Below are 18729 nucleotides of genomic sequence, written 5' to 3'. Positions count from 1 at the left end.
TAAAGAAAGAGGATGTGTTGGAACTATTGAATGGCATCAAGGTTGGTAAGTCGCCGGGACCGGATGGGATGTACCCCAGGTTACTGTGGGAGGCGAGGGAGGAGATTGCGGAGCCTTTGGCGATGATCTTTGCATCGTCGATGGAGACGGGAGAGGTTCCGGAGGATTGGAGGATTGCAGATGTGGTCCCTATATTCAAGAAAGGGAACAGGGACAGCCCGGGAAATTACCGACCGGTGAGTCTAACCTCAGTGGTTGGTAAGTTGATGGAAAGGATCCTGAGAGACAGGATTTATGATCATCTAGAGAAGTTTAGTATGATCAAAAGTAGTCAGCACGGCTTTGTCAAGGGCAGGTCGTGCCTTACGAGCCTGGTTGAGTTCTTTGAAAATGTGACCAAACACATTGACGAAGGAAGAGCGGTGGATGTGGTCTATATGGACTTCAGCAAGGCGTTCGATAAGCTCCCCCATGCAAGACTTCTTGAGAAAGTGAGAGGGCATGGGATCCAAGGGGCTGTTGCCTTGTGGATCCAGAACTGGCTTGCCTGCAGAAGGCAGAGAGTGGCTGTGGAGGGGTCTTTCTCTGCATGGAGGTCAGTGACCAGTGGAGTGCCCCAGGGATCTGTTCTGGGACCCTTGCTGTTTGTCATTTTCATAAATGACCTGGATGAGGAAGTGGAGGGATGGGTTGGTAAGTTTGCTGACGACACCAAGGTAGGTGGTGTTGTGGATAGTTTGGAGGGATGTCAGAAGTTGCAGCGAGACATAGATAGAATGCAAGACTGGGCGGAGAAGTGGCAGATGGACTTCAACCCGGATAAGTGTGTGGTGATCCATTTTGGCAGATCCAATGGGATGAAGCAGCAGTATAATATGAAGGGTACCATTCTTAGCAGTGTAGAGGATCAGAAGGACCTTGGGGTCCGGGTCCATTGGACTCTTAAATCGGCCTCGCAGGTGGAGGATGCGGTCAAGAAGGCGTACGGCGTACTGGCCTTCATTAATCGAGGGATTGAGTTTAGGAGTCGGGAGATAATGCTGCAGCTTTATAGGACCCTGGTTAGACCCCACTTGGAGTACTGCGCGCAGTTCTGGTCACCTCATTACAGGAAAGATGTTGAAGCCATTGAAAGGGTGCAGAGGAGATTTACAAGGATGTTGCCTGGATTGGGGGGCATGCCTTATGAGGATAGGTTGAGGGAGCTTGGTCTCTTCTCCCTGGAGAGACGAAGGATGAGAGGTGACCTGATAGAGGTTTACAAGATGTTGAGAGGTCTGGATAGGGTAGACTCTCAGAGGCTATTTCCAAGGGCTGAAATGGTTGCTACGAGAGGACACAGGTTTAAGGTGCTGGGGGGTAGGTACAGAGGAGATGTCAGGGGTAAGTTTTTCACTCAGAGGGTGGTGGGTGAGTGGAATCGGCTGACGTCGGTGGTGGTGGAGGCAAACTCGTTGGGGTCTTTTAAGAGACTTCTGGATGAGTACATGGGATTTAATGGGATTGAGGGCTATAGATAGGCCTAGAGGTGGGGATGTGATCGGCGCAACTTGTGGGCCGAAGGGCCTGTTTGTGCTGTGGCTTTCTATGTTCTATGTTCTATAAATGCTCCCTCCTACTTCCTCCCTACTATTTGGAGGTCTGTAATCAATACCAAACAAGGTCATTCTCTCTTCCTGTTTCTTACCTCCAACCATATTGATTCTAATTCAGGAACCACATCTCAGTCAAGGGCGATGATACTATCTTTGACCAAGACTGCCACACCTCCTCCCTTTTTACCCACCCTTTTTCTACTATAAACCTAATAAGCCAAGATGTTAAGTATCCAGTCCTGTTCTGGCGTGAGCCACATTTCTGTCAACGCTATTATGTCATATCCCCCTAGAGCAATTTCTGCTTCCAGTTCCCCACTTTTGTTCACTATACTCCATGCACTATACTCCTCACCTCTTTCTTGCCCTTGGAAGGTGACCATTTCTTTGTTCACTTTCAACGCTCAATCCTTTCCTCACTTCCTTTTCTCCATCTTCTCTCCTTTTCCTTCACAGGTACTTCTAAAACTCGGCCTATTAGTCAACCCACCTCACTGCCTTACGAGTTTAAATCCATGCCTGCTACATTATTTACTCTCTCAGCTGGGAGATTGGTCCTATTTCAGCCCAGGTGAAGCCCATCTCTTCTGATCAGCATTCTCCTTTCCCAAAAATTATTCCCAATGTCCCAAAAACATAAACCTCTCCCTTCTACACCATCCCTTAGGCCACGCATTTACCGCCCTGATCTGCCTTTGCTTAAATGTGCTCGTGGCACAGGTAGTATTTTGGAGATTATCACCCTGGAAGTCCTGCTTTTCAACCTATTCCCTAACTCCTGAAACTGGTCCTGCAAGAGCTCCACGCTGTCCCTCCCTATGTTGTTGGTTCTCACATGAACTAAAACCTCCAGCTGTTCACCTTCCCATTCCAGACATTTGTCCAGCCGATCCGTGATGTCCCAAACCCTTGCACCTGGTCAGCAACAGACCATAATACGGTTCTCATGATCTTGGCTGCAAACTAGACTATCTATCCCTTGAACTTTCGAGTCACCCACTTCTGCCATATTTTTAATCTGCCTACCAGCTTCCCTCTTTTTTTCCCGAAGTAGCCTCGGGCACCATGGTACTGTGGTTTTCCATCGAGTCATCTCATAGAATCCCTACAGTGCAAAAGGATGCCATTCGGCCCATCAAGTCTGCACCAACTCTCTCTGTCAGAGTACCTTACCCAGACCCTTTCCCCCACCCTATCCCTGTAACCCCACACATTTATCATACTAATCCATCTAACCTACACATCTTGGGGCACTAAGGGGCAATTTAGCATGGCCAATACTCCTAACCTGCACATCTTTGGATTGTGGGAGGAAACCGGAGCACCCGGAGGAAACCCACACAGTCACAGGGAGAGCGTGCAGGCTGTGCACAGTCACCCAAGGCTGGAATTGAACCTAGATCCCTGGCGCTGTGAGGCAGCAGTGCTAACCACTGTGCCCCCGTACAGCCCTATCTACCCTGACTCAGTCGTGTTGCTCACTTCATAGACATCTGAAATTTCATGGCCATTGGACAGCTCCAAGGAGTCCTGTGTTCCCTGGACCTGTTGTCTCTTTTCCTTTTGACAAATAGTCACACACTCTCCTGCCATCCCTACACTCCTCCTTGCCTGCTAATTCAGCCATGTAACTGCTCCGAATAACAACCTCAGAACTCCCAATGGATCTTAGCGTAACCAACTCTGTGTAATGTCCAGGATGCAGCAATGAGTAACTCCCAACAGAAAAGTCACATTGAATTTTGAAAACTTTTTCTTTGAATTCTATTGGATTAGGCAGGACTGTTGCAGAAAATGTTCTGAAACCTTGGGGATTATGTTGAGAGTTCTCAAATCAAGGAGGCCAAAATGATCTCGAGCTGCTTTAAAGGATTATAAAGGGAATGCTACAGGCAGACACTGCTGGCCCTACACCGCACACATATATCAGCATCTGGAGAAAGAGAAGAGACTCAGTGCTGGGTGTGGACTTTTGGCAAGAAATCATTGCTGTTGAAGCCTAATTCCAGACCGTTAACTTATCTTTAAGGCTGTCGCTTCGTAACTTCTATTGCCGTTTCTGCTTTTCTTGATAAGAAAACAACACAACAAATAAGGTTTTTGGCAAATTTGTTACCTACAACCTTACAAGAGGAGAGACACCTACATAGATACCCAAAGCAATTTTAACTAATAAACCAGTGAAAGAGTGACTCTGTACAGTTACCCAGACTCTGGACAATGATTAATTCTTAGCCTGAATTAGTATCTACAAATTAGGAGCAGGAGTAGGTCACTCAGCCTCTTGAGCCTGCTCCACCAATCGATAAGATGATGACTGGTCTGATTGTAATTTTAACCCCACATCCCTGCTTACCCCTGATAACCTTTCACCCTCTTGTTAATCAAGAGTTTACCTATCTCTGCCTTAAAAAATATTCAAAGACTCTGCTTCCATTGCTTTTTTGAGAATGAGAGTTCCAAAGGCTCTCAGCCCTCAAAAAAACATTTCTCTTTTTTTCATTCATTCGGGGGACATGGGCGTCGCTGGCTGGCCAGCATTTATTGCCCATCCCTCGTTCCCTTGAGGTGGTGGTGGTGAGCTGATTTCTTGTCTTAAATGAGTGACCTCTTATTTTTAAACAGTGACCCCTAGTTTTAGATTCTCTCAAGAAAGGAAACATCCTCTCCACATGCACCCTATCAATATCCCTCAGCACCTTAAAGGTTTTAATCACATTGCCGCTTAACTCCTCTAAACTCCAGTGAATACAAGCCTAACCTCTCCAACCTTTTCTCATAAGAGATCCCTCCCATCCCTGTATTAGTCCAGTAAAGATTCTCTGAACTGCATCTAACATATTTACTGCTTCTAATGCACAGTGGTTAGCACTGCTGCTTCACACCGCTAGGGACTGGGGTTCGATTCCAGCCTCGGTTAACTGTCTGTGTGGAGTTTGCACGTTCTCCCCGTGTCTGCGAGGGGTTCCTCCGGGTGCTCCGGTTTCCTCCCACAGTCCAAAGACGTGTAGGTTACGTGGATTAGCCATGGTAAATGCATAGGGTGGAAGGGAGTGCCTGGGTTACCAACTTACTAATCCTACCCCCATATAGTGATCTCTGTTGTTTATATAATGACGAATAATAGGGAACCCAACACAGATCCCTGTGGTATCCCACTGGACACTGGCTTCCAGTCAGTAAAGTAGCCCTTTCGCCGACAACTGAGACAATTTTGAAATATCCTGAAAATGAATATTTTTAACCAAGAAAAAGAGTGAAAGAGGAGGAGAAATTTGGAATGAGTGTAACGTTACAGCACGTGCCCAAAGAGAGAAAATGCTGGAAAATCTCAGCAGGCCTGGCAGCATGTGTAAGGAGAGAAAAGGATTGATGTTTCGAGTCCAGATGATCCTTTGTCAAAGCTAAAGCGTGCGTATGACATTCACAAGGAGTTATTGTTGTGGTAAACTCTCACCTAAATTCATTGTGTTGAGGCAAACTCCTGTCAGCAAACAGTGTCAGGCAGGGAGACGGACTGACAGTAAAGGGAGGAGGTGCAGTTAGTCTTAATCATAGAATCCCTGCAGTGCAGAGATGCCATTCGGCCCATCAAGCCTGCACTGACCACAATCCCACCCAGGCCCCATCCCTGTAAACCCACATATTTATCCTTCTAATTCCCTAACACTAAGGCCAATTTATCAAGGCCAATCAACCTAACCTGTACATCTTTGGACTGTGGGAGAAAACCCAGGCAGACACGGGGAGAATGTGCAAACTCCACACAGACAATGACGCGAGGCCGGAATTGAACTCGGGTCTCTGGTGCTGTGAGGCAGCAGTGCTAACCACCGTGCCGCCCATTAAGTCCTGGGACAAAGTACAACAGATTGCGATGGGTCTGAAATTGAGGGAGCGTGTGGAACAAAAGAGGATTCACAGGCGGGAGTCTGAGGTTACTGAGGAATTCCTATCAGACGAACCGGTTGCAGGCACGTCCCACGTACACCCATAGTTTAAAAAAAACAGTATCAACCACAGTCTATTTTTAAAAACACAATATTAAGGATTACAGAAGTGCCTGTGTGTGCAATATTTCCTGTTCAGGACACACTGCCCTGAGATTGCAACACCCACACACTCACTCAGACATTCCAGTCAACACTGAAGAACATCTTCGGTTTTGGACTTTGGCTGAAAGAGGTTTAGGAGGAGAAAATGAAGTTGTCTGGATGGCAGGGCTGAGGGGGCAACCTTTTCCTCATGCTGCTCTGTCATTATGGCTCTGTAGCCTCCTGTAGGGTGTGAGAGCAGCACAGACTGCTCAACTGCAATAGCTCCTGACTGGAAGTGAGCCAAGCCCCTGGACTGGCAGGCTCTGGCACTTGTCTATGTGCAGTGAGCTGGACTCAGTCTGGGCACCAAGGGCAATGCAGCAAGAGGATTGAAAATTCTTTGGTCAGAGAGTGTGAGGGCAGCAATGCCAGAGGCCTACCTCCCGATCCCCATCCAGCGAACACTGCTGGTCAGGTCAGCGCATTGTCAAGTGGGTACTTGGTTCACCCCTCGAGTCACCCAGTTCCCCCAGCCCCACACTAATGACTGAAGCAGCACTCACTGTCACAGTCCACAGACAGTTGGGCAAACAGAAGGCAGCAGTGATTGTTGGACACGGTTACACAAGTCAGCACCTTCAGGAAAGAAGAGGAGAGCAGACTGGAGCTCAGACTGTCCATCCGACACATCGCAGCGCCCCTCATAACTATCCGAAACCCTCTACACCCAAACTGTCCATGTAACAGCCATTTCATCTACTGCCACTCAACAAGCCAACATTTCCATAGAAACAAGCCGCTGGGGCTAACCTATCCTTCCTGGTGTTTAAACTCAGCCTCCTCGCAACCTCCATCTCATCCCATGGGCCAAGTTCTGGTAAATGGGGTTAGGTGGGAGGCCAGGATGAAAGTGCCCCATTCCTTTCTCATGTGTTTATCCAGCCTCCTCGCAAATGCATCAATTCTATTCACCTCAGCAACGCCCTGTGGGAACGACTTCCACATTCTCACCACTCTCTGGGTGGAGACATTTCTCCTGATTTCCCTATTGGATTTCTTGGTGACTATCTTATATTGATTGAGTAGAAACAGTTATTGAAAACTTTCTTAAAAGTTAAGAATCTCTATAGAACATAGAAAAACTACAGCACAAACAGGCCCTTCAGCCCCACAAGTTGTGCCGAACATATCCCTACCTTCTAGACCTATCTATAACCATCCATCCTATTACGCTCCATGTACTCATCCAGGAGTCTCTTAAAAGACCCTATTGAGTTCGCCTCCACCACCACTGACGGCAGCCGATTCCACTCGCCCACCACCCTCTGTGTGAAAAACTTACCCCTAACATCTCCCCTGTACCTACCCCCCAGCACCTTAAACCTGTGTCCTCTCGTAGCAGACATTTCCACCCTGGGAAAAAGCCTCTGAGAGTCCACCCGATCTATGCCTCTCAACATCTTATACACCTCTATTAGGTCTCCCCTCATCCTTCGTCTCTCCAAGGAGAAAAGACCGAGCTCCCTCAGCCTATCCTCATAAGGCATGCCACTCAATCCAGGCAACATCCTTGTAAATCTCCTCTGCACCCTTTCAATCTTTTCCACATCCTTCCTATAGTGAGGCGACCAGAACTGAGCACAGTACTCCAAGTGGGGTCTGACGAGGGTCTTATATAGCTGCATCATTAGACCCGGACTCCTAAACTCAATCCCTTGATTGATAAAGGCCAGCACACCATACGCCTTCTTAACCACCTCCTCCACCTGCGGGGCCGATTTTAGAGTCCTATGGACCCGGATCCCAAGGTCCTTCTGATCCTCTACAGTACTAAGAGTCTTTCCCTTTATATTGTACTCCTTCATCCCATTTGACCTGCCAAAATGGACCACGACGTATTTATCTGGGTTGAAGTCCATCTGCCACTTCTCCGCGAGGTCTTGCATCCTATCTATGTCCCTCTGTAACTTCTGACATCCCTCTAGACTATCCACAACCCCACCAACCTTCGTGTCGTCGGCAAACTTACCAACCCATCCCTCCGCTTCCTCATCCAGGTCATTTATGAAAATGACAAACAGCAAGGGTCCCTGAATAGATCCCTGGGGCACACCACTGGTGACCGACCTCCATTTAGAAAAAGACCCATCTATACCCACTCTCTGCCTCCTTTGGGCAAGCCAGTTCTGGATCCACCGGGCAGCAGCCCCTTGGATCCCATGCCCTCTCACTTTTTCTAGAAGCCTTGCATGGGGGACCTTATCGAACACCTTGCTAAAATCCATATAAACCACATCTACCGCCTTCCCTTCATCAATGTGTTTAGTCACATTTTCGAAGAACTCCACCAGGCTCGTAAGGCACGATCTGCCCTTGACAAAGCCATGCTGAGTATTCTTGAGCATACTAAACCTCTCGAAATGCTCATATATCCTGTCCCTCAGGATCTTGTCCATCAGTTTACCAACCACTGAGGTTAGACTCACGGGTCGGGAATTACCTGGGCTATCCCTATTCCCCTTCTTGAAAATAGGAACCACATCCGCAATCCTCCGGCACCTCTCCCGTCTCCATCGAAGTCACGTTGGAGTTGTATGGAACTTTGGTGAGGTCACAGCTGGAGGACTGCGTGCAGTTCTGGTCACCACATTATTGGAAGGATATGATTGCACCAGAGGGGATGCAGAAGAGATTCACCAGAAGTCTGTCTGGGATGGAACATTTACGTTATGAATGGAGGTTGAATAGGCTTTCATTTGTTGTTTTCGTTGGAGCAGAGAAGACTGAGAGGTGACCTGATCAAGGTGTACAAGATTATGAGGGATGGGGTGGAGAGGGAGTAACTGTTCCCCTTAGTTGAAGGATCAATCATGAGGGGACATAGGTTCAAGGTGAGGGGCAGGAGGTTTAGGGGGGGGATTTGAGGAAAAACATTTTTACCCAGAGGTTGGTGATGGTCTGGAATGCGCTGCCTGGGAGAATGGTAGAGGCAGGTTGCCTCAAATCCTTTAAAAAGTACATGGGTGAGTACTTGGCACATCATAACATTCAGGACTATGGGCCGAGTGCTGGTAATTGGGATTAGGTGGGAGGCCAGGTGGTTCTCGCATGCCGGTGCAGACTGAAGGGCCTCTTTATGCACTGTATGATTTTATGATTTCTATGATTCTAAGTCACCACTCAGCATTCTCCCTTTTGAATGTAGAGAAAGGAACCCTGGCCTTTCCTGACAGTATAACCTCACTTTAAAGCACTCTGAAATTCCCTCTCTCATATGTCAGGACTCTCATTGTATGGCTGGAAAGGTGCCAGCTGTGGCTCAAGGTGCAGCACTCGTGCCTCACAATCAAAACGTTGTGGGTTCAAATCCCCCTCCTGTGAATGATCACAAGGTCCAGGCTGATAGCACTGAAGATAGCAGCACCTTCTTGAGGGGATTTAGGGATGAGTGACACCAGCGACACCCACGCCCCTGAAATAATAAAGACCCTGGCTGGGATTTTACTGTCCTGCCCGCCACTGGAATTGGAGCAAGCGCGGGGTGGACAATGGAAAGGTCCGCTGACCTTGGGCTGGATTTTACACTTTCGGGACAAGCGCGGCCGTAAAAAGGGAGATTTGAAACCAAGGCGGGTGCTAAAAAAACTGATGAGACTCTTTGAACAAAGAGGCGGGTCCAATTTCAACTGACCTCCTCGCATCAGCTAACCGTTTCTACGCGTCAGTGTTCTGGCTCATAGTTATCCCTCAACTAACAACCCGAACAATAGGTTGGCACGGTGGCACAGTGGTTAGCACTGCTGCCTCACAGCGCCAGGGACCCGGGTTCGATTCCCGGCTTGGGTCACTGTCTGTGCGGAGACTGCACGTTCTCCCCGTGTCTGCATGGGTTTCCTCCGGGTGCTCCGGTTTCCTCCCATAGTCCAAAAGACGTGGTGGTTCGGGTGCATTGGCCATGCCACTTTCTCCCTCAGTGTACCCGAACAGGCGCCGGAGTGTGGCGACGAGGGGATTTTCACAGCAACTTCATTGCAGTGTTAATGTAAACCTACTTGTGACAATAATAAATAGTAAATAAACTTTAGGTCATTGTTGAATTGCTTGTGGGATCTTGCTGTGCACTGCCACCTTTCCCCACAATGCAGCAGTGACTTCATTGACTGCCGGGTACATGGGGACACCCCGCAATTGGGAAAGGGGCCACAGAAATGCATGTTCAAGCAAGACTTAACAGGAAACTTTTGTTTTGCCCCAGAATCTTCACAGTGCAGGCAGATGCCATTCGGCCCATCGAATCTGCCTTGGGAGAGCATCTCACCTCAACCTTACTGACAAATCACCCCACCCCTCCCCCACTCAGCACAAACCTTGATAAAGAGAGAATTGGGTCACTAGCGAGTCAAATAGAGTTAGAATGGCTCGGAATGTTTAACACCTAACCGGCCCTGGCAGCAGAGAGAGCTTGGCACACAGGACTGAGCGGTGAATTAGCATGAGACCCACTCGGAATGAGTTGGAGCCCCGGAGGGGGCTGCAGCCAGGACCAGCTGAGTGGGACCCCCAGTCTGTCTGCACATTTCAATGCGGAGAAACATTAGAAGATTGAAAACAGGAGAAGAGTTAAACCGAGGAGCAGTAAAACAAAGTTCTGGAACTTTGTGGCAGCTGCCTGATGTTTAAGACGGCAGTTTCTGGAGTGTGAAAGATTATTAATGGGTATTATTTTGCAGGGCTGGAGCACTCACGCGGGTTTCCTGCTGCTTCTCTCCTGGTAGACTGTAGCCAAGGGGAGGGTTAACTGTCCCAGAAACTTGTCCAAACCCATCAGGGATCTGTGCATGATGGTGATGAGCAGCTCCTTCTCTGGCCCGGCTCCTGCTCCCTCCTGGGGCTCGCACACCCAGTCTGGCATCACCTCGAAGGTGCATTCCTCCCTCCACTCGGGGTCCCGGCTCTTCTCCAGCACTGAGGTGCAGTACTTATCCTTCCCCAGCTGGATGATGGCGAAGGCATCGCTGGTGTTGTGTTTGCCTTTGGCCCGCAAGCCCCTGGCTCTCAGCACGGTGACCTGGACGTGGCTGGGGGACCAGTGCTGGCTCTGCAGGGCCAGGCTGCCGGCCATCGCCCCTCTCTCTCTCTCAGGCTGCCCGCCGCCCACTGCACCGCTCCTCCCGGCCACACACAGCCGCACCGCCCCGGGACACTGACGTCAGCCCAGGGAGGAGATCCCAGCTCACACAGACTGAGAGAGAGCAGAGTAACAGGAGCAGAAAGGACAGGATTGTTAGTGAGACACAGGGAGAGGATACAGTAACTGACACAGGGAGTGTGGATACAGTAACTGACACAGAGAGAGGATACAGTGACTGGCACAGAGAGAGGATACAGTAACTGACACAGAGCGAGGATACAGTAACTGGCACAGAGTGGATACAGTAACTGACACAGGGAGTGGATACAGAAACTGACACAGGGAGTGGATACAGTAACTGACACAGAGAGAGGATACAGTGACTGGCACAGAGAGGATACAGTGACTGGCACAGAGAGAGGATACAGTGACTGGCACAGAGAGAGGATACAGTGACTGGCACAGAGAGAGGATACAGTGACTGGCACAGAGAGAGTGGATACAGTAACTGACACAGAGAGAGGATACAGTGACTGGCACAGAGAGGATACAGTGACTGGCACAGAGAGAGGATACAGTGACTGGCACAGAGAGAGGATACAGTGACTGGCACAGAGAGAGGATAGAGTAACTGGCACAGAGAGAGGAGACAGTAACTGTCACAGACAGAGGATACAGTAACTGACAGGAGAGAGGATACAGGAACTGACAGGAGAGAGGATACAGTAACTGTCAGGAGGAGGATACAGTAACTGATAGGAGAGAGGATTCAGTAACTGACAGGAGAGTGGATTCAGTAACTGACAGGAGAGAAGATTCGGTAACTATCAGGAGGAGGATACAGTAACTGATAGGAGAGAGGATTCAGTAACTGACAGGAGAGAGGATTCAGTAACTGACAGGAGAGTGGATTCAGTCAGTGACAGAAGAGAGGATTCAGTCACTGACAGGAGAGAGGATTCAGTAACTGGCAGGAAAGAGAGGATACAGTAACTGAGTGGAGAAATGATTCAATAACTAACAGGAGGGAGAATACAGTAACTGATAGGAGTGAGGATTCAGTAACTGACACATAGAGAGGATACAGTAACTGACAGGAGAGAGAGGATTGAGGAACTGACAGGAGACAGGATTCAGGAAATGACAGGACAGAGAGGATTCAGTAACTGTCAGGAGAGAGAGGATTCAGTAACTGTCAGGAGAGAGGATTCAGTAACTGACAGGAGAGAGGATTCAGGAACTGACAGGAAAGAGAGGATTCAGTAACTGACAGGAGAGAGGATACAGTAACTGACAGGAGAGTGGATTCAGTAAGTGACAGGAGAGAGGATTCAGTAACTGACAGGAGAGAGGATACAGTAACTGTCAGGAGAGTGGATTCAGTAACTGACAGGAGAGCGGATTCAGTAAGTGACAGGAGAGAGGATTCAGTAACTGACAGGAGAGAGGGTACAGTAACTGTCAGGAGAGAGGATTCAGTATCTGACAGGGGAGAGGATTCAGTAACTGACAGGAGAGAGGGTACAGTAACTGAGTGGAGAGAGAGGATTCAGTAAATGACAGGAGAGCGGATTCAGTAACTGACACAGAGAGAGAATAGAGTAATTGACAGGAGAGAGGATTCAGTAACTGTCAGGAGAGAGGATTCAGTATCTGACAGGGGAGAGGATTCAGTAACTGTCAGGAGAGGGGATTCAGTATCTGACAGGAGATGGGATTCAGTAACTGACACAGAGAGAGGATACAGTAATTGACAGGAGAGAGGATTTAATAACTGACAGGAGGGAGGATACAGTAGCTGACAGGAGGGAGGATTCATTAACTGACAGGAGAGAGGATTCAGTAACTGACAGGAGAGAAGATTCAGTAACTATCAGGAGAGAGGATTCAGTAACTGACAGGAGGGAGGATACAGTAACTGACAGGAGAAAGGATTCAGTAACTGACAGGAGAGAGGATTCAGTAACTGACAGGAGGGAGGATTCAGTGACTGACAGGAGAGAGGATTCAGGAACCGACAGGGGAGAGGATTCAGTAACTGTAAGGAGAGAAGATTCAGTATCTGACAGGAGAGAGTGGTCAGTAAGTGACAGAAGAGTGGAGTCAGTAACTGTCAGGAGAGATGATTCAGTAACTGACAGGAGAGAGGATTCAGTATCTGACAGGAGAGAGGATTCAGTATCTGACAGGAGAAAGGATTCAGTAACTGCCAGGAGAGAGGATTCAGTAACTGACAGGAGAGAGGATTCAGTAACTGACAGGAGAGAGGATTCAGTAACTGGCAGGAGAGAGGATTCATTAACTGACAGGAGAGAGGATTCAGTAACTGACAGGAGAGAGGATACAGCAACTGACAGGAGAGAGGATACAGTAACTGACAGGAGAGAGGATTCAGTAACTGACAGGAGAGAGGATTCAGTAACTGACAGGAGAGAGGATTCAGTAACTGACAGGAGAGAGGATACAGTAACTGACAGGAGAGAGGATACAGTAACTGACAGGAGAGAGGATACAGTAACTGACAGGAGAGAGAGGATTCAGTAACTGACAGGAGAGAGGATACAGTAACTGACAGGAGAGAGAGGATTCAGTAACTGACAGGAGAGAGGATTCAGTAACTGACAGGAGAGAGGATTCAGTAACTGACAGGAGAGAGGATACAGTAACTGACAGGAGAGAGAGGGTTCAGTAACTGACAGGAGAGAGGATTCAGCAACTGGCAGGAGAGCGGATACAGTAACTGACAGGAGGGAGGTTACAGTAACTGAGTGGAGAAAGGATTTAGTAACTGACAGGAGAGCGGACACAGTAACTGACAGGATAGAGTATTCAGTAGCTGACACAGAAAGAGGATACAGTAACTGACAGGAGAGAGAACATAGAATAGAATAGAATAGAACAGTACAGCACAGAACAGGCCCTTAGGCCCACGATGTTGTGCCGAGCTTTATCTGAAACAAAGATCCAGCTATCCCACTCCCAATCATCCTGGTGTGCTCCATGTGCCTATCCAATACTGAATCCAATAAGGATTCAGTAACTGACAGGAGAGAGGGTACAGTAACTGAGTGGAGAGAGAGCATTCAGTAACTGACAGGAGAGAGGATTCAGTAACTGACAGGAGAGAGGATACAGTAATTGACAGGAGAGAGGATTCAGTTACTGTCAGGAGAGAGGATTCAGCAACTGCCAGGAGAGAGGATTCAGTAACTGACAGGAGAGAGGATTCAGTAACTGACAGGAGAGAGGATACAGTAACTGACACAGAGAAAGGATTCAGTAACTGACAGGAGAAAGGATTCAGTAACTGACACAGAGAGAGGATTCAGTAACTGACAGGAGAGAGGATACAGTAACTGACAGGAGAGAGGATTCAGTAACTGACAGGAGAGATGATTCTGTAACTGACAGGAGAGAGGATTCAGTAACTGACAGGAGAGAGGATTCAGTAACTGCCAGGAGAGAGGATACAGTAACTGACAGGAGAGTGGATTCAGCAACTGACATGAGAGTGGATTCCGTAACTGACAGGAGAGAGGATTCAGTAACTGACAGGAGAGAGGATTCAGTAACTGACAGGAGAGATGATTCAGTAACTGACAGGAGAAAGGATTCAGTAACTGACACAGAGAAGGGATTCAGTATCTGACAGGAGAGAGGATTCAGTCACTGACACAGAGAGATGATTCAGTAACTAACAGGAGAGAGGATACAGTAACTGACACAGGGAAAGGATTCAGTATCTGACAGGAGAGAGGATACAGTAACTGACAGGAGAGAGGATACAGTAACTGACAGGAGAGAGGATACAGTAACTGACAGGAGAGAGGATTCAGTAATGGCCAGGAGAGAGGATTCAGTAACTGACAGGAGAGAGGATTCAGTAACTGACAGGAGAGAGGATTCAGTAACTGACAGGAGATATGATTCAGTAACTGACAGGAGAGAGGATTCAGTAACGGCCAGGAGAGAGGATTCAGTAACTGACAGGAGAGAGGATTCAGTAACTGAGAGGAGAGAGGACTCAGTAACTGACAGGAGAGAGGACACAGTAACTGACAGGAGAGAGGATACAGTAACTGACAGGAGAGAGGATACAGTAACTGACAGGAGAGAGGATTCAGTAAGTAACAGGAGGGAGGATACAGTCACTGAGAGGAGAGAGGATACAGTAACTGACAGGAGAGAGGATTCAGTAACTGACAGGAGGGAGGATACAGTAACTGAGAGGAGAGAGGATACAGTAACTGACAGGAGAGAGGATACAGTAACTGAGAGGAGAGAGGATACAGTAACTGACAGGAGAGAGGATACAGTAACTGACAGGAGAGAGGTTTCAGTAACTGACAGGAGAGAGGATTCAGTAACGGACAGGAGAGTGGATTCAGTAAGTGACAGGAGAGAGGATTCAGTAACTGACAGGAGAGTGGATACAGTAACTGACGGGAGAGAGGATACAGTAACTGACAGGAGAGAGGATACAGTAACTGACAGGAGAGAGAGGATTCAGTAACTGACAGGAGAGAGGATTCAGTAACTGACAGGAGAGAGGATACAGTAACTGACAGGAGAGATGATTCAGTAACTGACAGGAGAGAGGATACAGTAACTGACAGGAGAGAGAGGATTCAGTAACTGACAGGAGAAAGGATTCAGTAACTGACAGGAGAGCGGATACAGTAACTGACAGGATAGAGTATTCAGTAACTGACACAGAAAGAGGATACAGTAACTGACAGGTGAGAGATCGCAGAACAGAATAGAATAGAATAGAACAGTACAGCACAGAACAGGCCCTTCGGGCCACGATGTTGTGCCGGGCTTTATCTGAAACAAAGATCAAGCCATCCCACTCCCTATCATCCTGGTGTGCTCCATGTGCCTATCCAATACTGAATCCAATAAGGATTCAGTAACTGACAGGAGAGAGGGTACAGTAACTGACACAGAGAGAGGATTCAGTAACTGACAGGAGAGAGGATTCAGTAACTGACACAGAGAGAGGATTCAGTAACTGACAGGAGAGAGGATTCAGTAACTGACACAGAGAGAGGATTCAGTTGCTGACAGGAGAGAGGATTCAGTATCTGACAGGGGAGAGGATTCAGTAACTGACACAGAGAGAGGATTCAGTTGCTGACAGGAGAGGGGATTCAGTATCTGACAGGAGATGGGATTCAGTAACTGACACAGAGAGAGGATACTGTAACTGACAGGAGAGAGGATTCAATAACTGACAGGTGGGAGGATACAGTAGCTGACAGGAGGGAGGATTCATTAACTGACAGGAGAGAGGATACAGTAACTGACAGGAGGGAGGGGTCAGTAACTGACAGAGGAGATGATTCAGTAACTGACAGGAGATAGGATTCAGTATCTGACAGGAGAAAGGATTCAGTAACTGCCAGGAGAGTGGATTCAGTAACTGACAGGAGAGAGGATTCATTAACTGACTGGAGAGAGGATACAGTAACTGACAGGAGAGAGGATACAGTAACTGACAGGAGAGAGGATACAGTAACTGACAGGAGAGAGGATACTGTAACTGACAGGAGAGAGGATACAGTAACTGACAGGATAGAGGATACAGTAACTGATAGGAGTGAGGATTCAGAAACTGACAGGAGAGAGGATTCAGTAACTGCCAGGAGAGAGGATTCAGTCACTGATAGGAGAGAAGATTCGGTAACTGACTGGAGAGAGGATTCAGTAACCCACAGGGGAGAGGATTCAGTATCTGACAGGAGAGAGGATTCAGTAACTGACAGGAGAGAGGATACAGTGACTGACACAGAGAAAGGATTCAGTAACTGCCAGGAGAGAGGATTCAGTAACTGACAGGAGAGAGGATTCAGTAACTGACAGGAGAGAGGATTCAGTAACTGACAGGAGAGAGGATACAGTGACTGACACAGAGAAAGGATTCAGTAACTGCCAGGAGAGAGGATTCAGTAACTGACAGGAGAGAGGATTCAGTAACTGACAGGAGAGAGGATACAGTAACTGAAACAGAGAAAGGATTCAGTAAATGACAGGAGAGAGGATTCAGTAACCCACAGGGGAGAGGATTCAGTATCTGACAGGAGAGAGGATATAGTAACTGACAGGAGAGATGATTCAGTAACTGACAGGAGAGAGGATTCAGTAACTGCTAGAAGAAAGGATTCAGTAACTGACAGGAGAGAGGATACAGTAACTGACAGGAGAAAGGATTCAGTAACTGACAGGAGAGAGGATTCAGTAACTGACAGGAGAGAGGATTCAGTAACTGACAGGAGAGAGGATACAGTAACTGACAGGAGAGAGGATACAGTAACTGACAGGAGAAAGGAATCAGTAACTAACACAGAGAGAGGATTCAGTAACTGACAGGAGAGAGGATACAGTAACTGAAAGGAGAGAGGATACAGTAACTGACAGGAGAGATGATTCAGTAACTGACAGGAGAGAGGATTCAGTAACTGCTTGGAGAAAGGATTCAGTAACTGACAGGAGAGAGGACTCAGTAACTGACAGGAGAGTGGATTCAGTAACTGACAGGAGAGAGGATTCAGTATCTGACAGGAGAGAGGATTCAGTAACTGACACAGCGAAAGGATTCAGTATCTGACAGGAGAGAGGATTCAGTAACTGACAGGAGAAAGGATTCAGTAACTGACACAGAGAAAGGATTCAGTATCTGACAGGAGAGAGGATTCAGTAACTGATAGGAGAGAGGATACAGTAACTGAAAGGAGAGAGGATACAGTAACTGACAGGAGAGTGGATACAGTAACTGACAGGAGAGAGGATTCAGTAACTGCCAGGAGAGAGGATTCAGTAACTGACAGGAGAGAGGATTCAGTAACTGACAGGAGAGAGGATACAGTAACTGACAGGAGAGAGGATTCAGTATGTGACAGGAGAGAGGATACAGTAACTGACAGGAAAGAGGATACAGTAACTGACAGGAGAGAGGATTCAGTAACTGACAGGAGAGAGTATACTGTAACTGACAGGAGAGAGGATTCAGTAACTGACAGGAGAGAGTATTCAGTAACTGACAGGAGAGAGGATACAGTAACTGACAGGAGAGAGGATACAGTAACTGACAGGAGAAAGGAATCAGTAACTGACACAGAGAGAGGATTCAGTAACTGACAGGAGAGAGGATACAGTAACTGACAGGAGAGAGGATACAGTAACTGACAGGAGAGATGATTCAGTAACTGACAGGAGAGAGGATTCAGTAACTGCTTGGAGAAAGGATTCAGTAACTGACAGGAGAGAGGACTCAGTAACTGACAGGAGAGTGGATTCAGTAACTGACAGGAGAGAGGATTCAGTATCTGACAGGAGAGAGGATTCAGTAACTGACACAGCGAAAGGATTCAGTATCTGACAGGAGAGAGGATTCAGTAACTGACAGGAGAAAGGATTCAGTAACTGACACAGAGAAAGGATTCAGTATCTGACAGGAGAGACGATTCAGTAACTGATAGGAGAGAGGATACAGTAACTGACAGGAGAAGGGATACAGTAACTGACAGGAGAGTGGATACAGTAACTGACAGGAGAGAGGATTCAGTAACTGCCAGGAGAGAGGATTCAGTAACTGACAGGAGAGAGGATTCAGTAACTGACAGGAGAGAGGATACAGTAACTGACAGGAGAGAGGATTCAGTAACTGACAGGAGAGAGGATACAGTAACTGACAGGAAAGAGGATACAGTAACTGACAGGAGAGAGGATACAGTAACTGACAGGAGAGAGGATACAGTAACTGACAGGAGAGAGGATACAGTAACTGACAGGAGAGAGGATACAGTAACTGACAGGAGAGAGGATACAGTAACTGACAGCAGAGAGGATACAGTAACTGACAGGGGAGAGGATTCAGTAACTGACAGGAGAGAGGATTCAGTAACTGACAGGAGAGAGGATTCAGTAACTGACAGGAGAGGGGATTCAGTAACTGTGAGGGGAG

The 18729-nt window shown here is 47.7% G+C and overlaps 1 protein-coding gene across 5 annotated transcripts in view; it reads right to left on the bottom strand.

The window, feature by feature from the left end:
- LOC144501162 (uncharacterized) overlaps window positions 1–10866 on the bottom strand; it is a 134488-nt gene extending 123622 nt beyond the window's left edge. For 3 of the 5 annotated variants that reach the window (XM_078224574.1, XM_078224609.1, XM_078224592.1), the window contains exon 1: window positions 10378–10866. In XM_078224574.1, coding sequence (XP_078080700.1) covers window positions 10378–10754 — 377 coding nt within the window. In that variant the 5' untranslated portion in view covers window positions 10755–10866. The remainder of the gene's footprint in view (window positions 1–10377) is intronic. The other 2 variants (XM_078224584.1, XM_078224601.1) reach the window with 1 other exon arrangement.
- Between the last annotated feature and the right edge of the window lie 7863 nt (window positions 10867–18729).

Source organism: Mustelus asterias, chromosome 1 (genome assembly GCF_964213995.1).
Source record: "Mustelus asterias chromosome 1, sMusAst1.hap1.1, whole genome shotgun sequence".
Taxonomy (NCBI): domain Eukaryota; kingdom Metazoa; phylum Chordata; class Chondrichthyes; order Carcharhiniformes; family Triakidae; genus Mustelus; species Mustelus asterias.
The sequence above is the reverse complement of the archived record's forward strand: the minus strand, read 5'-3'. Positions and strand labels throughout refer to the sequence as shown.